The sequence below is a fragment of the Mustela erminea genome, chromosome 19 (genome assembly GCF_009829155.1).
Source record: "Mustela erminea isolate mMusErm1 chromosome 19, mMusErm1.Pri, whole genome shotgun sequence".
NCBI classification, from domain to species: Eukaryota; Metazoa; Chordata; class Mammalia; order Carnivora; family Mustelidae; genus Mustela; species Mustela erminea.
In genome coordinates this window covers 28275355-28292326 of record NC_045632.1, presented here as the reverse complement: position 1 = coordinate 28292326, position 16972 = coordinate 28275355, and the positions used below count along the sequence as shown (strand labels likewise).

Sequence of the window (16972 nt, the reverse complement as noted above, 5' to 3'; positions counted from 1 at the left end):
GGCTTCGGGGCAGGCTGGCTTTCCCAGCCGGCTGTCTATAACCTGCTGAGCTACTCTTCACTCTGCATCAGCTTTGTGATGATCTGGAAGCAAACTATCGAGGATCTTCTTCACCACCACTCAGCGGGGCTCCAAGGCAAGCACCATCCGTCCAAGTCCTGGGGCCGCCACTCCTCCCTCAGGGAAACACACCTGGCTTGCACGTGGTTACTAACCCTGCTTCTCTCTGTTCTTTGGAGAACCAGACATTTTCATTATTCTACTGTAATAGTCTCTGTACGGGGTCTCTCCACGAAAACTACAGTCGGGTATTCCAACTGGGCACAGCCCAACAGCAAGCACAACCCCCCCACCCCCCCACCCCCCACCCCCGCATTAAAGGAAAGGTTAGAACTGGGCTGCTATTTGTGAATGGCAGACTACAGGGGGCGGGTTTCAGTCCGCAGCGGCTGTGGAGAGGCCCATCGCTATCTTTGGCTAGGACCCGGGCAGGAGAAAAAAAATAGCATCTTAAAGGGTCTCCTATTCCGAGACTGGCATTAAAAAGGCTAAAAACACATAGTAATGCCATCTCTGTACAGAAAAACCTTTCTCATCAGTCTAAACAGGGTCGCCTTTAGAATTATAAGGTAATTTTCTTTAATAGCCATTCAAGTTTTACATAAAGGCTCATACCAGAGGTTTTGAAGATAAATGAAAGCACAAGGCCTTTATTGAATTACAGATTATGAATAATAAGCCCAATGGTAAGCACTGGGGGCAGATGTGCGTAGAAAGGCAATTTATAAAATTTTCGAGGCAAACAATTGACATCTTTGAAGAAATCGTCGTTAGCTTAAAAAAAAAAAAAAAAAGCTTCCAGGTGTGCAATTCATTCATAGTTATCAGTAACTGGTGCCCAGCATATGACCTCAGAGAATGTCGAGATTTCATAAATCATTTGTATCAAATCTCTTTTTCTGGTAAATTCCTTAGTGTCTCTGCAGCGGTAACTAGACAAGATTGGAAATCTTTCAAGATGATTCAAACCTCCAGCACCTCACAGGAGTCCGCATTTCTTAACACAGTAGGCAATGCTAATCAAAGAAGGAAATAAATGAAAAGGTTATTAAAAACAAACACTGGCTTGCCAAACTTCTAAATACATATACGTCTATGTATATTCCGCTAAAAGATGTTTTTCTCGTCTGTTCACGTTTTCTATCCAGAAACTCCACGTTCACCGATCACACTGTGCGGTAAGACAGTGCTCTTTGGTGATGAGAACAGTGAAGGCTGGGCTACTTGTTCTAAGTGTTTGGGTTATTTGAGAATCATAGTACTTTCAAAAGACTTTTTTTTTTTTAAGTGAATCTTTCAAATTTAAATATATAAAAAAAAATCAGAGAGGGATCTTAAATTCTGGAGATTTCAGTTTAGGGACAAAGAGATAAGCTATAAAAAACCGCAACCAGACTATAAAAGGTAATCATGAAAACGATTTAGGGCACAGCCATGGACTGCACAGAACCCAAGCTGAGAGGTGAGATAAGTGTAAACTCAAAAAAAAAAAAAAACAAAACAAAAAACCAAAAACAAAAACCTGGCTGATAGCCAGTAAGTAATCTCAGTCTCTTTAGAAGGTACGACTGACTAATCTAGAAGAGACAAGCACTGAGTTAGCCGCACCAAGTAAGTTACTGGCTTTAGACAGTGCTTCTCCCTCCGTGACCTGCCCACCCCACGGTGCTGGTAAGGAACAGCCTGTGAGATTTCATCATCTGTCGTTACTCCAGCATCTTTAAGGTAAAACAACACTCCTAGCAAATTCACCCAGACTGCTTAGGGGAGCCCCCGCCTTGTAGTCCCATAGAAGCTGCTGGAAGGACAAGAGGACAAGACTGACTAGAACCACAGGGACCTCCTTTAAAATGCAAAGATAATGATGTGCAAATGCTAATAAACACTTGTGCTGAGATACACCAATCAAGAGATTTCCTGTTCTCATCTGCTGCTAGTGATAGGGCGAATGTTCCCCTCGGTAAATCTGGGAGATACCTCAAGGTCGCAACTACCAAAGGAGATCCATTCATTCTCCCCCCCCCACCCCCCCGTTCAATCTTTTGTATAGTGGGGCCTCCTTCTGGCTAGTAGACTATGGACTAGGTTACATTTAATAGGGCGTATACTTAAGTAGAAAAGTAAAGGCCAAATACTGAAAATCACAAAACCTGCATAAGAGCAAGACAAACATTAGCAGCGTATTAACTAAAAACAGCCCTTAAGTAAATATTTAATTCTGGATAGCAAGTAGATCAGCAGAGTTTGGAAGCAATTCTCCTGGTTAATAACGCTGTCAACATTTGATTTCTACAGCTGGTTAGGTCATCATCTTCGATGGCAGGGTGGGGGGGAGGTTGCTCGAGGCATGAAGTTAGATGGGAGAGAAACGGGCTTCTGGGTTACATCATTTTCCAGCCATGCAAATAACTCCCATGGTAAAATCTGACTGGTTTCTTAGTTATGTTCGATACCAAAGCAGCGTATTGCAATTTGTTCTTTTAACGTCGATTCCGCCCTCCAATGTTTTGACAAGATACTCCTGAAACTCAGAAGCTGAGGCAAGACACAGCACTTTCGAGGAGCTGCTCTTGGACATCTTTGTTCCCACGGTGATGCTGCGTGGTTCTCTAAATATTTCACTAGAGGAATTCTGTCACTGGTGAAAATTATAATAAAGTGACTATTAAATATAACTTTCTACTCAATGAAGCTCAATAGGGCCATTTATGGAATGCTTTCCTCACCAAATAGTTGATGAGAACGGTGCTCTCCGCTCATGGAAGCCGCTGAATGAGCTCGCAGAGCAAGAACTGATGGGCGAGAACGCGCTCTTCCCATCGTTAGCTGAACACCTCAGTATTTATCACAGCAAAATTGGGACTATCTTTTTTTATATGTTACCACTTAATTCCTGAAGTTATATGAGAAGCAACCAACCTCCCATGAACATTGCTACTGAAACAGCTAAGAAATCAACAGCATGTTACCACTGAAGGAACAGACCCGCGTCCACCTATACTGCTCAGCGTTAAAATAAAACTGGCACGCAACCACGAACGGTAAGAAGGCCAATGCAACTTAACAGTCATACCTGATAATGGGCATTTCTAGGGGTTTCTACACAGCAGCCTTAATAACTGACTACATCCTAGCCAAGGGGGAGAGGTCTTTGCGGCAAGCAAGCGGCGGCAAGAGGGTCCCGCAGCTGACCGTGGCCATTCTCTTCTGGCCCGCCTACAGCTCTGGAAACCCCAAACACTAGTCCACAGGGTAAGACAAGTACAGCTCACACTTACCATGACATGGGGGAGGGAATGACAAAACACTTGGGAGGTATGAGACTTCAGAGGGGAAAAAAAAAAAAAAAAGAAAGAAAAAGACTATTAGTCATGCACACGCAGGCTTTTACCCTGGGAAGACTTCACCCAGGAGTATCTGGAGCCAAAGCAAATCATCCAAGTTGTAATGACAGGCTCAAAATGCACGTAAAGGTAAAACACACTGAAATGAGGACAAAATAGGCTACGATCAACTGTTGAAGCCCGGAGGGCAACCACACACCAGGCCAACAGATCGCGAGATTGAAGTGAGGTTTGAAAACCACGCGCAACATCTCCCAACAAGACAAAGACACCAGAAACCAGGCACCTTCAATGGACACCTTAAAACTGGAGGGGGGAAAAATGCAGTTACTTTTGTCATCAAGACATAAGCGCTCGGGTTTTGTGCGGATATGTCTACGACCTATCAGCACCTCTAGAACCGGCTGTGTGTTAGGACTTTTCAAGGAGTTTCGACACGGACCAGGTACGCACACACCCAACTGCCAGAGCAATGTCCCACAGTGCGGCAGAATTTGTCAGATCCCTCTCTACGAGGACGAGCAGAGGAAGGTTATGACTCATGAATATGGATGGACTGTAGTATTTAAATGACACGTTTCTGCTATCGTCACAGAATCTTTATCGGAAGTATCAGAACGCAAAAAAGAAAAAAAAGACAGGAGTCAAATAACAGAGATGAAATGCACAAAAACAAATGAGCAGGCCAACTAAAAGTTCTTGAAAGTATTTTTACTTCAGATTGAAAAATGAACAGCTTCACGCTGTTCATTGCAAGATACACAGTATTCACAAATACAATGCTGGTCATTTGAGGATAAGGACACGCCTCAATTTCTCCTTCATGCTTTTTCTTTTAGAAAGATACTGTTTACCAAAAAGAAACTTCAGCAGTACAGGAAAAACTATTTTCCCAATAGATTTACGAAAACCTAAGATTCCCAATGGAATCAAGATTATCTTCCCGCTACCACCACCTTAATATAATCACATGCTTATTGGAACGCTAATATCTGCATCCTAAGAGTACATTTACTTTCAACAATGAGGGTGATTCTTAAAACAAAAGAAAAGAAAAAAAAACTTCAGTGTGGTAAATGTACCGATGGATCTCTGCAAGTATTAAGTGTCTGAGAAAGGCAGCTAATACTGGGTTTAATAGTATTTTATAAATAATTGTTCCCTTCGCGGTAAATATCAGTCTACACGTTCGCAAGAGTCCTAGAAATAAATACTGTGATTATGCACAATATGTTATGACAAACTAATTCCAAAGAACGAAAGCTCAACATCGTGATAAAAATTCTGATCAGAATAAAATGGGACTCGAAAATTTAAAACATTGTCAACATAACATCACATTTAAAATTTTCCACAGGTTTACACAAGCATTAGGAGTTTCCAGTTGTGGAACACATTTTTCCGTTGCGAATCAAAATACGAACAGATTGAAAAGTGTTAATTGCAGTGATGACATCAGTTTGGGCCTTACTTTAGCATTATTCTCTTTTTAAAAAGTCACACTAAGTGTCCATTAATGGTCTGATTGGTCTTTAGTATTTCATAAATGTATATAAAAGAAATTCTTAAAAGCCAATAGTATTTTATATGTGTGTGTGCGTGTGTGTACATGTATATACACACACGTATATGTATATATATACGTATCTATCAAAGAATCTCATTTCAGAAATGGCTATAATTAACAGAGCCACACACACTGATGCTAAACATAAGAGCTTTCACATTGAAAGAAAGCATTTTCAGAAATGTCACTTACATCCTATTATATTCAATATTCCCGAGTTTCAAACTCAGCATGTGATGGATAACAGAATTACACATCTCATTGGCGCTCAAAGCGGACCACAACCAAAATTTACAGTAGGATTGAAACAAGCCAATGTTTTAAAAAGTTTTAATTAAAGATAACAATTCCATGGAAGGAGAGGATAAAGAATGGGATGACAAGAAGTATTTGGTCTTAATAAGGCAATACAAAATAGATCCATTATCAAAGACCATTTAATTTTTAAAGATCAACAATACCAAAAGCATAAAGTGGAGTATAAGAAAATAGTTTTTTATAAGTATGATTTAATTAAAGCTGTTTACAGTTATTCTCTCCCACAGTAGTTAAGCATGGATTTAAAAAAGAAGAAGAGATGAGAAAAACAAACGCGCGCGGTACACAGGGTTAGAGGAGCTAGCATGCAAAGTCTGTGGAACTCGGGGAGTCACTGCCACAGCAACGGGACCGGACGTGGGTGGCTTTTTTTTTTTTTTTTTTCCTATTAGGAAGAAAAACAAAAGAAAACAAAAAGACTGCAAAGGAAACAAACACAAAGTCATGTAATTGCCCATTGCCCAAGACGACAGCACTATAGAAAAACAGTTGCAAGGTAATTCTTAGAGATGACTAGAGATTTTTCAGTGTTTACACAAAAGTACATAGTACATTTTTTTTTTTTTTTTTTTTTTTTTTACAAAATAAAACGTCATTTGCCACCATAAACCTTTTCTTTAGAGAGGAAAAATTTTTGCAGCAGGTCACAAGGGTTCTAGTAAGTCATTTCAATGCTGAGGAAAACAAATTGAGTAATAGAACTAATCACTTCCCTATATATGGATGTTAAGATGACAAGTCAGATTATTTTTCAAACTAATCCTGAGAAAAATCTGTTTACAATTTAAACAGTAATGTTATGTAAAAAGTATTAACAAATCCACTATTACAAATATCAATTTCCTATATGGTCATCTATATATACACACAATAAAATGGTAAATATATGCAAAAATATTAAAAAAAAAAAAAAGAAAACATGCACAGATCACTTTCCCCTTTGGAATCTGGACTTCCTATGAGATACTTTTGTTTTCTTTCCCCACCCCATCCTCTGAAATCGGTTTTTTGTTTCTATCACCCTACCCACACTGAATACTATTCCCTATAACTCTGCATAAAGCCAATGAGAAATAGATTTATTTTACATTCAAGCTTTAAATCTTAAAATGACCCTGTTGTAGCATATGACTTATCAAATGAGCAGCCTTTTTTTTTCCCCCTTTTTTGCTTGCTTTTTGTTTCTGCAGTTGTCAGTCTTCATGATCCATTCCGTGGCGAGCTGGGAAAAAACGCAGTTGCTAAATCAGAGTCTGAACAGTGTAAGGCTCCCGAATGCCAGGAGTCCCTATCCAACTGTCCTGAGCATGAGATCATTGCACACAGAAGACAGTCCATCGTACAACGCCGACTATCTACAAAGGTCTGAGAGGGGGGCATCCCTCTTGTGTTTCCTCTTTTTGCCATGGTAATACTGATTATTTGATTTGCCTTGATGCTGTTTGTTTGTCATCAAGGAACCATGGCTTGTTTGAGGTGTACCTTGGAAGCCTTTGCTGGAAGAACGAAAGAGCCTTGCCGATCCATGCTGCAGAGAAACAAAATGGTCAAAGAGACATCAGTCTTGTGGATTCAACAGACCGTCGCTAAGACCTGACTTGGGGCGCTTTCAACACGAGGAATATGCTGACTTATCTAGTAGAAAATGATGCTACAGCGGTTCACACTCTTGAGCTCTAACACTTACTGAAAATACTGGAATATTGCCTTGACTTCCTAACAGAGGGCATGGAATGTTAACACTTTTCTCAAGGAACCTACCCACCAATGCAGCACATAATAAATGATATTACTGGAAGAAGCCCTTAGACACACAGGTGCACTGCCCCATCAGTGGTCGTCACGCCTAGCAGCCCCTTCCCTGCTGTCACTTTAACTGCCATTTCCAAATGGATCTGGGTTTGGTGCACATGATGAGGGCTGTAGAGGTACACTGGATTCTGAGTCGGGTCACACAGGAGGTGATGAACGTTAAGAACCCATCTCTACTGCCTAGAGGTCTTCCGCAGGGTCCCCAGGGCACTGAGGGTCAGAGCCCAGTAGGAGATAGCTCCTTTCTTCATGTTGATTCATTCTTCATGATCAACAAAATTTTAGGCAACTACAAAACTGAAAATAGAGTATTTTCTGTGGCCTTTTTAAGTCAAAGCTGACAGGCACTGAATGACCATGGGTGACTACTGCCTGATCATTTCAACACAAGCAACTAGGTACTGAGCGTTAAAATATAAAAAAGGATGTTACTCCCAGATATGCACGACATTGCCGAGAGATCATGCACAAGCTTCACAGGAGCTCACCTAAAGTACAAGTCAATCTTTTTATAACTCAATGAAATTTTTTAAAATGCTGAATCTGCAAAAAGGTGGGTTGGCGGGGACACCTTATAAGGACAAGTCACTGAATTCCCATCAGAGGTTTACATTACAAGGGTGTCTCATGACGATCTTCAGGACATCCTATTACTAGAAGCACTGTGCTGTGGAGCTTCTTAGAAAAACCAGGTTTGTCCTTTAAACATGGAGTTTTCTTCAAACCCATGATGTATGTATATATATGTATGTCTATCTTCCATGTAACATACAGAAATTCACGTGTAAGAAGTTCTAAATATTTTGTACTGAATACTAACGATCAAAACCGCACACACCTGAGATTTGTTGGTGCTGTTGGAGGTGGTAGTGGTTTGGGTGCTCTGCATTTTCCCAACTGCCTGAGAGGACTCCAAGGACACATCTTGCGACCCTACTCGGTTCCCCGTGGACGGACGGCAGAGCAGCTGTTTTGGGGTTTTGCACGGCGTCGCGTCGGAATCCTAACACAAGTCATACGAGTCATACGAGTTATAATGGGACATATTAATAATTTAGAAATTCAATATTCAGGAGGATAAACAACACTGGCTAGGTACTCTCGGGACTAAATTTAAACATCTGGGAGTTAAAGGAAGCCCCCTGAGGAATTTATAAAATTAGCTGCTTAAGGTTTCCTTCTTCCACAAATTACCCTCCAAACATTCAAAGTCGGTTACTTTATCAGAGAGTCTCTGTTCATTGCTAAATCTATTGCCCATGCCCGACCTCGCTAACTGACCCTGAAGGGGCTCACAGAGGTCCAAGTTTATTTGCACAACTATTTATAGGAAATGAACCATGGTACCGTGGAAAGAACGTGGCAAAGACGAGGCCCTATGTCCTGACTCAACCAAAACCAAAACGATTGGTTCTGAAGTCTCAATTTCGGCGAGTCTGCGATAACCCATCAGTGAGGCCTCCAACCAACCCCCCCCCCCACCCCCGTGAGGGCCTTTCTGGAGACCATGGGCTGCACCCCACCTGTTTCTGGACTGCCTGGGCCTGGACTGTGCTACTTCTCCCCTCAGATGGACCCTTCCCCTCCACGCTCTACCCAGCGACATACACTCCTGGGCCCTAAGGCTCCCTCCTGAGGCCGTCTCTGTCCCCACCCTGCTGTGTCTGGAACCTCCCGCTCAGCGGCGTCCTGTACAGCTCTGCTCTGGGAACCAGAGGCACACAGGAGACTGCCACGTGAGGATTCCTGACTCCACCAGGACACGTGTCATCAACAACAGCATAAAATCACGTCCCTTCCATATTTAGATTATTACTCTTTATATCATACACTAATAAAGTCAAAATTCAAGTAACGGATAAACCCATTTTATATTTCAATTAAGTAAACTCAAAATTAACCATGATGAGGAAAACTGTAGGTATAACTGATCCTAAAAATTCAATCAGGGCTGGAGTCAGATAGTAGAGGCGCGGCTGCCGGGGGGCTGCAGGGAAGGAGGAATCGTCAGGGGCTGCTACCAGGTTTCTCTCTGGATAACGGCCATGTCCCGGACTTAGTAAATACAGTATTTCAGTGAATACACTGAAATACACTAAAAACCACTGAACTACACATTTTAAAACAGTGAACTTCATGTGAATTACATCTCAATTTTTGAGACTTCCATCAAGAAGCTCAAAAACAGGGACGCCTGGGTGGCTCAGTTGGTTAAGAGGCTGCCTTAACCAATCATGCCGGCTTAGGTCATGATCCCGGCGTCCTGGGATTGAGTCCCACATCGGGTTCCTTGCTGGGCAGGGAGCCTGCTTCTCCCTCTGCCTCTGCCTGCCACTCTGTCTGCCTGTGTTCACTCTTATCTCTCTCTGATAAATAAATAAATAAAATCATAAAAAAAAAAAAAAAGAAGCAGCAGCTCAAAAACATTACTGAGTGGAAGAAGCCTTACGCAAAAGAGTATACGCTGTAATCATTCTGCTCGTGAAATTCTGGAACAGGCGAAACCAACCCGGGGTATCAGAAAATCCTAGCAGCAGTTACTTCTGGGGTGGATGTGGGACTGACTGGAAAGCATCATGAAGGACTTCTCTGGGAAAACGGTTAACAGCCTGTATCTTGTTATAGTTGGGGTTACACACGTGTATAGCGTGGTTAAGTACAATTAAGATTTCCTTGTGCGTCGGTTTAATATCAAAAGGAAAAACTACACAAATACTGAACTCTGGTCATGAGGAGCATGCCGTAGTACTTTGGGGGAAGTGTCTGTGATTTACTTTGAACCATATCAAAGAATAAGATGAATTAGTGGACAGAGGGATGAATGAACAGCTAGCTTCGTGATAAGCAAGGCACATGTTAATGGCAGAATCTAATGGGGATATACACGGACACTCGCTAAAATTCTTTCACTCTTGCCATATGCTTAAAAATTTCCATCCAGGGTGGGGGATGTGTATAATCAGTGAAGTTATTAAAATTTCCCAGTAGCAAATAAGAGAAGGAGATAGGCTTAGCCCTCTAGACAGTCACCCCCACAACAGAACTCCTAAGTGTCTAGGTTCAGAAAAGCCATCTTCTTATACTTACGACATCACTAGAGCTGGACTGTGTGGCAGAAGAGGAAGACACTGGACCTGATGAAGAGTTTGAAGAGTGTTTACTAAGAGATTCCGAAGTTTTACTTCTACATTTTCCAAGGGCTTCATTTTCTTCAGATAGATTATTATTACATTTATCTAACTGCTGAGTATCTACTATCAAGGTAACACCATTTCCTGAAAGAGTGGCAAAAGATTGGAAAACGTTTCTTCCCATTAAACACACACAACACAGAAAAGCCACTAATGCTCGGTCAATTGATCAACGAAAAGCTCTTACCATTGCACGAAGGCTCAGGCCTGTTCTGCAAGCCCCACTGCTTTGAGATCCAATCTCTGTACGTGGCAACTTCGTCGGTCACTCTAATTATTCTACCTAGTATGCTGCACATGTTCAAAGAAAAAGAAGAGGGGGTCATTAATTTGGAGATAAGAAGCCACAATCAATTCTGACCCAATGGGCTGACTTTAGTTACGCCTTTACCTCTCCGTTTCGTTGTTGGGGTAGTACTTGGCTATTGGTGAGACAGCGTGACTCAAAACAACATAGGCATAATCGAAGGCCTGTTTCACCTGCATGGCCCCATATGAACTCCTTCCAACATCATTACCTTTAAAAGAAATGCATATAGAAGATAGTAAGCGTGACCATTGCTTAGGAAGAACTAAATGCTCATGGGCCCCATTTCAGAAGAGCACGACAATTACTTTCCTGTTACAGTTGCACAAAGAAGCTGGGCGGGCAGCCGTCCCCACAACTCCCCAGGCTCTGAACGTGTGTATCATGCAATATGTATGTTATGGCATAGAAATTGCCTAAATGCACTCGGGCCCAACAGGGACTATCCCACATAGTCATGCAAACAAAAGGAGTTAACCCACTGCGCTCTCCTAAGAGTGAAACCAAGGTATAAGACGAGACATCCCTATCTTTTGTTTCTATTAGCTATCCAAATATCTCTGGTAAGAAATTTTAAGCAAGGACCATCTTGCTGAAAATCTTTGTGCCCTCTGGGTCGAGTAGCCCTCTGACAAACATCTCCTCAATGAATAAACACACAGAACTATTAACGCTTATAATGCGACAAATCAGCCAGAAAAGAGCCCCTGGGCAACTATCCTCTCTCTCAACTCCCTTTCCTTATCCATTTTCAAAGTTAGCATGTTAAGCAAATGATTAAAGGCATCTCCACTGAAGTCTGATAACGTAGAATCTAAATATTTTTACAGCTATAGTGAGAAAAAATATTGCCCAGAAAAACTAGGATACAAGCAAACAAACACAGCCCCACATAAGCAGGGAAAGGATCTCCTGGTCCCTTTCAAGCCAACGGGAAGCTGGGAAAGGCACAGGGAGACCATGTAAAATTAGAAGATGAATGAAGGGGCCCAAAAGGCAAACAAATGGTCTCCTTGAGCCCTTCTGCTCATCATTTCTGACGTATTTACCAGGCTCACTGCCTCTGAGGACTTCAGAAACCTCACTGAAAGCCGTGGGTGACAAATGGCTGGAATCGGGGGCAATGAGGACACAACAAAGCAAAAAAACGGCCTTCAGTCTGGAGATGCGCACAACCCCCCACCCCACCCCGCCCCGCCCCAGCAGCTAATACCTATACCTACACTCCCTGGCCTCTCAGGGTCAGACGGATCCTACTCCCAACACACTGGGAGTATGAGGCGTGTTTTTCTGGGGTGTGCACGCATACATGTGTGTTTTCGTACAAAAGATTTTGATGAAAAAGAGTGAGTAAATCAGAAGTTAATCTTTCATTTTTCATCTAAAGAGAGGTTTTTCTTTGAAAGATTTGTTTATTTAAGTAATCTCTACACCCAACCTGGGGCTCGAACTCGCAACCCCAAGATCAAGAGTCGCATGCTCCAATGACTGAGCTGGCCAGGGGCTCCGCCTCTAAAGAGAGCTTGAAGTTCAATACTGACAACGCCCTTTCTTTGAATGCCCACAAATTTACCTAATTTCAATACCTGGTTGTAAAGGATCTTCAATATAAAGCATCGACGGCCTGTAGCCATCGAGCATATTTTTCTGTACTTCATCTTTGGCCACATATGAACCACCATCCTTTATCCGGATGCCAGTCTTTAAATAATTGAAGTGTCGTCCATATAATTCAAAAAATTCTATTAAGAGAACACCATAGTTTGTATTGGGGATGCAAGCATCTTCCCTGGGATGTAACTAAAACCAGGAAAAAAAAAAAAAAAAGAAATTACATTGGCTTTTCTCTAAATTATCAAGGTGGGGAGAATAAGTGACATCATAACTTCACAAAACAGCACTATCCTAATTTTAGCGAGGATAGCAATTAACAGGGAAATGGAGGCACGGCGGCCATAAACTGCTGGTACAGACAACACGAAAGCCCATGGGTACACAACTGGGGGGCGACAATCTGTTTATAAGATTCAAGGCTGAATTTTATAGCTGCCCAACGGTGCTGACGGGGTTGACGGGGCCCAGCCCATCAGGGAAGCCATTCTGACTCACGAACAGAGTCGGGCAGTTGGAAACACTGTGCCCCATACACACAGTCAGAGACAATGTTAAGACTTCAAAACTCACTCCACCCAGATAGCCCATCTCAATTCCAGCTGAACTTCTAAGATTCGAGGTTTAGAAGTGATTCTTGATTTTCGCATTTATACTACTACTTACACGTATGGAAACCACGCCGTACCTACACATTAAAATCTGAGTGAGGATTCTCAAAACTACTTGAGCGTACGAGATTAAAAACAAAAAAATTCGTTCCTGGGATTTAAAAATACTTATTTGTTAAATTATAAAAAGGTACCCAGTTTAGAGGGAAAAGTCATAAGTAATTAAGGGAAGCATTCCAATTAGAACTTGATTTCCATTTTCCCCCAAAATGATTCCAAATTGATCTATTTTATTTTGGTGTACACTAGGCATGATATAATCAAACAACTTACCTGAAGGAAACTGACTGCCATTAAAAAGAGACTATATGAACCAATTCCACCTGTAAATACTTCATTAAGGTCCCTCTGTAATAAGAATTGTTTCAATACTAAAACCAAGTATGGTAATACAGGGTATTTCTGAAAAAGAAAATTATATTTTCAGTGAATTCCTAGTTCAGTAATTGTGCTAAAGCATTATCAGGATCATAAACTGGTCCTTACATTACAAACTTTAGTGGAGATATCCAATTCACTTAATTTTCTATTTTAAGAGCAAGCTAGAAAAAAAATAAACTGTGAGTAATTAAGGATTTTCTCCTCACATCTAGAGATCTAAAACAGGCAGACGTAAATAACAGCATCAAGCACTCACTATGGGACAGACACACGAGCATCTATTTGAGGACACTCATTTATTACCATATTTATTACTACACTGCATATCTATTTATTTCTCACTATATTATTGTCTATTACCATACGCTACTGACTTGTAAACAGGTAACAGAAACGGTACAGGACAAATTCTGAAGGTGTAAAACACAACACTAGTGGGAATGGAAGGAAGCACTTTCCTCAGGTGACGCTCTGGCAAGCAGACCAGGGTTTCCAGATGATTGTGCACAGCCCCTGCCAAAGCAGGACATACCCTGACAAAGGACTACTGTGAAGGAAACCGGTCTGTGCTGGCATGAAAACGTCTAAAAAGTATGAGAGGATGTGTATATAGCATGCCATTTTGTTAAAAATTTCAGGAGGATAATCATCAGAAACAACGTGCGGAGGAGGAGAGGGGTGGGTAGAAAAAGATAACAGAGTTCACAGAAACTTGAAAAATTTCTTGGAAAAACAAAAATTTCAATAGGATAAACAAGCCAAAAAAGAAAGGCTGATGATGGCAAATCCCATGAAACTGACCTAAACCTAAGGTATAAAGTGACTCATTTTCCATTTTCCTTTGATATTGGTAAATTTTCTATCACGCATATTACTCTCAATTGAAAAAAAAAGGTTTCTTTTCTGGGAAAAAGAAAATTTCCACACACCCAACACCTCCAAAAGAGTAGGATTATGGATAATCTTTTCCTTTCTCTGCTTTCCTATACTCTACACACTTATACAAGAATATAATGTTTATAACACGATAAGGTAGTTACATTTTTTTCTTATAAAGAAACAAAAAACGTGAATCTGTACAGTCCATAGAAGTATTTTGAGTGTACAGAAAAGATATTCTATGTGAAGCAGTTAACGTTTCTTGAGAAACAGGCTGACAGGTCTACGCATGAGAATGTTCTGAAGATGTTGACAACTTCTTCATGTCTTGGAAGAATGTGGGACAAATGAAAATAGACATTAAATCACCTCAAGACAAAGCAGGGAAACCTGCAGGAACTCCCTTACAGGAGACCTGGGGGCTCAGGATGTTCTCATCTAAACTCTTGAGAGATTAAAAGCAGACAAGAGGGATTATTCAGCACTTCAGCCCCTATGTCCCCTAAAAGGAAGAATCAAGAGCAGAGAAGTTCCTCAGAAGGTTTCCAAACCCTGGACTTGAAGTCACATTATAAATGACTGATTATTACAAGCAGATTCAAGGAAAGTAAGGCCACTGCACAGAAAAGCAGCACTGGTCAGCAATACGCACATGAAAATGGCTTAGCAAGGCGTATCAGAACACTACCGCAACAGAACCTCCAAACAAAACTCCATTTCTCAGAGCTTCACTGAATCAACAGTACGAATTCTCTGACCTTGGTAAAATCTTTGATGAGGTCAGCTGCTCTCACGCCATTCTGTACATTAAAGCTGATATCAACTTTCACTTCAGTAAAAGAATCTGTTAATTTAATAATAGGTACCTAGAAAGAGAAGAAAGGCAAAATTAAAATACATGAACCAAATTGAACAACACAGTCGGGGGATGGAAAGGTTCCTAGACTTGAGGTCTCAGCCTCCTCATGAGGACACAAAAACCCTCGAGGGTCCCAAACACTGCATGCCACAGTTCACTTGGCCTGTGGGTACTTTACGTATTCAGCATTTAGCCCCACAGTGTCCTCTATCATTTCTACTGGCTGAGGATTTTGAAATCAGGTAACAAAAACCTTCCTCAATATTCTGTGCTTTGGATAACAGTTTTCAACTCAGTATAACACCAAGACTTATGAACGTCAGGCCCATCAGCAAAATGTTCCTATGAGTAAGCTGCTAGATTAGGTTAAGCACAATATTGGTCAGTTTTGCAACTAGCCTATAAAACAACCTACCAAGAGAAGACACAGAATTAGTCTCAAATTTTATTTTATTATTTATTTATTTATTTATTTTTAAAGATTTTGTTTATTTATTTGACAGAGAGAAATCACAAGTAGACGGAGAGGCAGGCAGAGAGAGAGAGAGGGAAGCAGGCTCCCCGCTGAGCAGAGAGCCCGATGCGGGACCCAATCCCAGGACCCTGAGATCATGACCTGAGCCGAAGGCAGCGGCCCAACCCACTGAGCCACCCAGGCGCCCTAGTCTCAATTTTTTAAAAAAATGATCAAATGACTTATATGAGATATTAGAAATTCTTAAAAAAATTTTTAAAAGGCAAACCATAAGAGACTCTTTTTTTTTTTAAGAATTTTTTTTTTTTTTAAGGGCGCCTGGGTGGCTCAGTGGGTTAAAGCCTCTGCTTTCGGCTCAGGTCATGATCTCAGGGTCCTGGGATCGAGTCCCGCATCGGGCTCTCTGCTCAGCAGGGAGCCTGCTTCCTCCTCTCTCTCTCTGCCTGCCTCTCTGCCTACTTGTGATCTCTCTCTGTCAAATAAATAAATAAAATCTTTTAAAAAAAAAAAAAAAGAATTTTTTTTTTAAAGAGATTTTATTTATTTATTTGACAGAGATCACAAGTAGGCAGAGAGAGGGGAGGAAGCAGGCTCCCTGCTGAGCAGACAGCCTGATGCGGGGCTCGATCCCAGGACCCTGGGATCATGACCTGAGCCGAAGGCAGAGGCTTTAACCCACTGAGCCGCCTGGGCGCCCCAAGAGACTCTTAACCATAGGAAATAAACTGAGGGTTGCTGGAAGAGAGGTGAGGGGGGTTGGTAACTGGGTGGTAGGCATTAAGGAGAGCATGTGATGTAACAAGCCCTGGGTAATATATGTAACTGCTCAACCACTGAACTCTACCTCCAAAATTAATAATACACTGTATGTTAAATAATTGAACTTAATTTAAAAAAAAAAAAAAAAAAGCTCTGGGGTGCCTGGCTGGCTCAGTCAAAGATATGTGACTCTCTCTTTTTTTTTTTTTAAGATTTTATTTATTCATTTGACAGAGATGACAAGTAGGCGGGCAAACAGGCAGAGAGAGATGGGGGGCGGGGGGTGGGGGGGGAAGCAGGCTCCCTGCTGAGCGGAGAGCCAGATGCAAGGCTTGATCTCAGGACCCGGAGATCATGATCTGAGCCGAAGGCAGAGGCTTTAACCCACTGAGCCACCCAGGCGCCCCAGGAGTATGTGACTCTTGATCTCAGGGTTGTGAATTTGAGCCCCATGCTAGGTACAGAGATTACTTATATGTTTTCTTTTTTTTTTTTTTTAAAGGCTCTATTTGCACCATGTATTAGAAAACTCAGGCCAGCAAAATCTGTGTGCAGAACTGGGTTTCCAAATTGATAGCTTTTGGTAAGAAACAGTATGAGTTGTTTTTGTTCTAAGAAAAGCTAACATACAAAACTCCAAACTTCTAAAATAGATACATTTATTTCTGTGATCAGCACCCACAAAAATTCTTTAATGGCCAATCTAGATATAGTTAAAATATCAAGTTCCTCATCTAT

General features: G+C 41.4%; 1 protein-coding gene across 4 annotated transcripts in view; it reads right to left on the bottom strand.

Annotated features, from left to right (window-relative positions):
* Positions 1 to 700: 700 nt before the first annotated feature.
* Positions 701 to 16972, bottom strand: part of TENT4B (terminal nucleotidyltransferase 4B) — a 74398-nt gene continuing 58126 nt past the window's right edge. For 2 of the 4 annotated variants that reach the window (XM_032323849.1, XM_032323848.1), the window contains 8 exons: positions 14900 to 15007; positions 13155 to 13283; positions 12186 to 12399; positions 10684 to 10810; positions 10480 to 10583; positions 10189 to 10376; positions 7940 to 8104; positions 4095 to 6817 (listed from right to left, as the gene is read on the bottom strand). In XM_032323849.1, the coding sequence (XP_032179740.1) occupies positions 6641 to 6817; positions 7940 to 8104; positions 10189 to 10376; positions 10480 to 10583; positions 10684 to 10810; positions 12186 to 12399; positions 13155 to 13283; positions 14900 to 15007 (1212 nt within the window). In that variant the 3' untranslated portion in view covers positions 4095 to 6640. Of the gene's footprint in view, positions 1077 to 4094; positions 6818 to 7939; positions 8105 to 10188; positions 10377 to 10479; positions 10584 to 10683; positions 10811 to 12185; positions 12400 to 13154; positions 13284 to 14899; positions 15008 to 16972 lie in introns of those variants that run through there. The other 2 variants (XM_032323852.1, XM_032323850.1) reach the window with 2 other exon arrangements.